Source organism: Triticum dicoccoides, chromosome 6A (assembly GCF_002162155.2).
Source record: "Triticum dicoccoides isolate Atlit2015 ecotype Zavitan chromosome 6A, WEW_v2.0, whole genome shotgun sequence".
NCBI classification, from domain to species: Eukaryota; Viridiplantae; Streptophyta; class Magnoliopsida; order Poales; family Poaceae; genus Triticum; species Triticum dicoccoides.
In genome coordinates, this window is record NC_041390.1 from 628,846,944 (window position 1) to 628,851,750 (window position 4,807).

The 4,807-nt window shown below is 40.2% G+C and overlaps 1 protein-coding gene across 1 annotated transcript; it reads right to left on the reverse strand.

Annotated features, from left to right (window-relative positions):
- Positions 1–378: 378 nt before the first annotated feature.
- On the reverse strand, positions 379–4,031 carry LOC119314795 (tyrosine--tRNA ligase 1, cytoplasmic-like). The gene is made up of 9 exons (XM_037589472.1): positions 3,864–4,031; positions 3,299–3,582; positions 3,092–3,188; positions 2,815–2,920; positions 2,575–2,657; positions 1,994–2,175; positions 1,665–1,770; positions 1,178–1,237; positions 379–666 (listed from the first exon to the last, which is right to left on the reverse strand). The coding sequence occupies exons 1-9, from the start codon at positions 4,014–4,016 to the stop codon at positions 646–648; spliced, it is 1,092 nt and encodes a 363-aa protein (XP_037445369.1). The 5' UTR covers positions 4,017–4,031; the 3' UTR covers positions 379–645.
- Positions 4,032–4,807: the final 776 nt, after the last annotated feature.

Below are 4,807 nucleotides of genomic sequence, written 5' to 3' on the forward strand. Positions count from 1 at the left end.
CGGCAAAATATATTTAAAATGGTAAAAAGGAAACGGTTTATCAGATGGGAAGTATATGGATCAAGGCTGAGCCCACTTTCCCAGTCACGACTTACGGATGGTTCCTTTGTTCCTTACATAAAAATGTAATGAATTGTGTAATAGCTTCATCATTGACGAGGTTTGTGACAGAAGATCAATTAAGCTGATTTCTGAGATCATCTCAAACCAGAAAAATCTAGGACACTAGAGACTAGGCTAGAGCCAAATGTTTTGGTCTTTATTAAAGAGGTGAACAGGGGGCAATCTTTTTGACCCAGCTAAAAGTTTGCTGATAAGTCGTGGGAACCGATGGTAGAAGGGACCAAAACTGGCACTCAAGATAATTCAGAAGGTCCATAAGAACACCATTTAATCTTGAGTTTAATGTTCTGCTACAACGTCAGACCATACGTCTGAACCTTTCCAAGGAAGGTGACCTGACACTACGCTAAAAAAAAGAGATTGTACACCGAGCAACATAATCAGAAATTGCTTTTCAGATGCATAACAACAAATGGACAAGTATTAGTATGCTAATAAAATTTGTGCTGAAGAAATGCTCCCGAGAAAAGATGGACATGCTTCCAATGTTGTCCATGTAGTGGTCAGAAAGGTCTTTGCTTGTCAACTGCTTGCCCTGTACTCCTGCAAAAGGTTAAACGTACGAATTAATGCCCTTGCGATCAAACAATGTTGGTGGTAACAACCAGTGACAGATATATCTAGAACACTGAAAGTTTATAGTCATGATAATCACAAGAGCGGCGGAAACGAAAACTATGACTCGAGTCAAATGGAACAAAATATATGAAGTTTGTATGCCTACATTATCCAATATCAGCGAGAGGATGCTCAAAAGGTAAATAGTTATCAAGAAAAATGTGTGGTTCAAGATATTGATACTATAGAAATCAAAAAACCCCATTCGGCACAATCAAGGGAATATTATGAAGATATACCCCCACAGCAAAATCCCACATCAAAATACAACTGATAATTAACTTGTTGTAAATGTTCATTTTTAGAGCGGGGGCATGTGGCATGAGGAAGAAATGAGTTGGTTAGTCTTGGCGTGTGTAGAGTGAGTATGTAGCCAGTTAACAGAGTCTCTTTTCTACAATCATCCATTCAATGGAAGTGGGTGCAAATATTGTACCATAACAGTGTCGAGGAGAACCTTGGCTTCATTGTTGGTGTTGAAGTGGTCACGAACAGGCTGAAAAATACAAAGCCGTATTAGCATATAACCAAATCTATACATGAATAAATATGAGGCATTGTAAATTATATCTATAAAAGATGAACTTGACTGAAAATAATAGAAAGGTTTCCAGATTCAAAATCACTTTACTAGGACACATGATTGACACCAAACAATAAAAGCAATACATCAGTACTATTTGTCAGGAAGGAATCACACAAACTGAGAAACGCAGTGATGCAATGATAGAATAAATAGCAACAAAAGCTGTCTCAAGCATTACAAAATCACAGTACAATCGACTAAACAATTAATAATGAGAAACGTAGTGCTCAATGAACTAAAAGGCCAAAAAAAGCTGGTAATGCTCAAAGAGTGCATAAGTTAATGACTAGTGAAGAAGTGCACGACAATATTGGGAAAAAATGTGAAAAAACTATACCTTCAATATTTCATTGATTGCTTTAGCCAAAGAAGTTTTAACGTCGGCGGGATGCAAAGTACCACTCGTATAATCAACAATGAGTTCATCCATGCTTAAAAATGTCCTGTTTAAATAGCAATCATTGTTATAACTCCGCAGAAAAAAAAACTCAATAGTACATAATTTTCAACATAGATAACTTAGAGGGATGACCATGTGTTTATTGAACAATCATAGTTAATGGTGGCATAGACATCTATATATTATCATATTATATGGTTCTATCTGATAATCTACTCTAAGAATATGAGTTTCAAACTTTTGGTGGTCCAAGAAAAGAATATTACTTGTTACCGCCATTTCTTTCTTTCCGAACCACCTCAAACTTGTCAAACCAAGGGAAAACAATGTATTTGATGTACTCTAGGCATGGATTTCCGTCAACAATGTTGGAATTTTCGTCAACAGTGTTGGGAGGAGGAGGAGGAGGAGGGCAGAAAGCTTGATTTATTTTCAATTTCACCTGAGCCTGCAATAAATTTGGTTACGAACAATATCAGCTTAGAAAAATGGCAAAAGTTCACAAATAAATGTTAGTCTATAAATCCAAAGTTAAAATCAGATTGATAAAAAATGACTACATGCCATCTAAAAGATCAATTGAACAACAAACATAAGCTATAAACAAATGGTAAATACAGTGCAAACCAGACTAAAGTGGTAGTAGAACCTTTTTAAAATACTGGAAATCCAAGGTTGGATGGAAGACAAAGACAATACCCTACAATACTATTCCTAGCCGAGGAATGGACTAAATAGGTATATTTCAAAATTCAAACACCCCATATGAGGTTGAATGGACTAAATAGGTGTCATAAGTTTTGGAAACAAATAAAGATTGTTAGTGAAGAGAAAATGACATGAGAACCTCATCATCTTCCATAAAGATAGCTGATGTTGGATCACTTTTTGACATCTTCTCCTGGCCTTGTTTGAAACCGGGGAGCATATCTGTGGTTTATGTTAAGGAACAAATGTTTTTGTACAGCCTGGCAATTAACCACTATTTCGGAATTCTAATACCATAATCACTGAGACACAGATATCAGCGATAATAAGAAGTAAAAACACAATGTAGAAAAAACAATTTTACAGCAGATCAGGATACGATGTGACAGAATAATTGGTTTGTTCTTCCTCTTGATGTCATCACAGTATTCCCTCGCTAACATGTTTACCTTCCTTTGGTCCATGCCCAACTGACATATGTCCGCCTGCACACGGCAACAGACTAGAGAAAATGAGTTACAATCCAGAAATCTGGAATAAAAGTATACCACACTACAATGTCGGGTGAAATCAGAAAATATCAGTAACCTTATTTACATTATGTAAATACTAACTTTGATTTTACCCAGGGTTGTCCGCGATATGAATATACTAACCTTCAGGAAGAATATGTCAGCACACTGCATGCAAGGATAGAAGATTTGTGCAGCAGTTAGGTCCTCACTGTCAGCGCGGCCCATAATCGTACAACACCTGTGTGTGCAGTAATTAAGGAAAAATGAGATAAATAATGTATCTTTGATATAGTTCAAGCTTTGGAGTCAAGAATCACTTGAATGCATATGCAGTACAAGTGGCTGTACCTTGTTATTCGTTTGACTTTATTTCTCCTGGCAATGTCCATTACAAGTGGCCAGTATTCATTTGCACGTTTATTGATCTCTTCCGAAGACCATAAGAATTCAACACCGTCCAGGTTCATACCGGCTGCTTTCCATATTTCGATCATGTAGCGCCCGACGGTCTGGATTTTCTCCAGGTCACCGCCCATCTTGTTGTTTAGCTGTGCAAACCAGTCTGCTATCCAGATTTTCACTTTGCATCCCGCTCTGATCATCTTATTAACATTAATTGTCTTCACAATACCCTATGAATACAGCACATGAGGTAAAAAAAACTCAAAATTAGGCTAGGCCTGGTTTATGAAAAAAAAAACTAATTAAGCTAGGGATACATCTACATGAGCACAAACAGCCAGCTACCTAGGTGATATATCATGATAAGTGCTACATTAATTTGGGGGTACACTCGTATGGGGGTACAACCAGAACTTTCGCTGTAGACATAGATCATGATCGACATGTACATGCACGTTAACACCACCCGTACAAGTTATGGGAGGAGAAGAGAGAATGCGGTGGAACGAACCTGAGCAATGTGCATGCGGCCGGAGGGCTCGAATCCGTCGTAGCAGACCGGGACTGGCTTGTGCTGAAGCAGCTGCCTGAGCTCGTCTTCCTGGATGCACTCCTCCCCGATGCTCATCAGCAGGCCGAACCGCTCGTCCAGGCTCATGCTCATCCCGGCCACGGCTTCGGTGCCGGCGGCGGAGGAGGAGGCGTCAGCAGCCGTGGAAGGGTCCGTTGATGCGGCGGAAGAGGAGGAGGCGTCGGCAACCGCGGAAGGATCCATTGACGAGGCGTCGGGTCGTCGGGAGAGGCGATAGAAGGTGCCGGCTAAGGTTTTATTACGTTTCCTATTTCGATCGAGAGACTGGAAGTCATACGTTCCTTACGTGGCCGCTACTTCATATTCTCAACGATGACGGGAACACGCGGGTCCCTACCTGAAAACCAGTCATGCAAAAGAATTCGTTTTCCTTCCCCATTAAATCAAAACTTTATGCTAGCTAGTGCTAACTGGCACCATTGATTGAGACTCGATCAACCGAAAATACATTCAAATCCTCGAAGGTATGCATCCACCGCGCGGCGCGCACGTGAGCAAACCTTTTTGCTGCCTCTGAACCTTTGTCTCAGCGGAGCAAATTTGTTTGAACCCAGAAATTTGTAAAAGCAGCGATCAGGAAGTTATCAATGTAGATCAGAAGAAGCCGGCAACCACGATCTGCATAGCAAATTGCCTCCCTGAGAAAAAAAAATACAAAGAAGAAGCCTCAGTTCTGGCAAAACGAAGTCAGAGAACATAAACCACTCTCGCTCCCTAACGAGGCCATGTTTGACCAACCTTCATTTGTCGGAACTTGAGATAGAGGACCAACACCTACACCCATGTTTTCCACTGACAGCGCAACCAAGACAAAACTGCATAAGAGAACGCAGGACCCCAAAGAACCAGATTCGAGGACACAC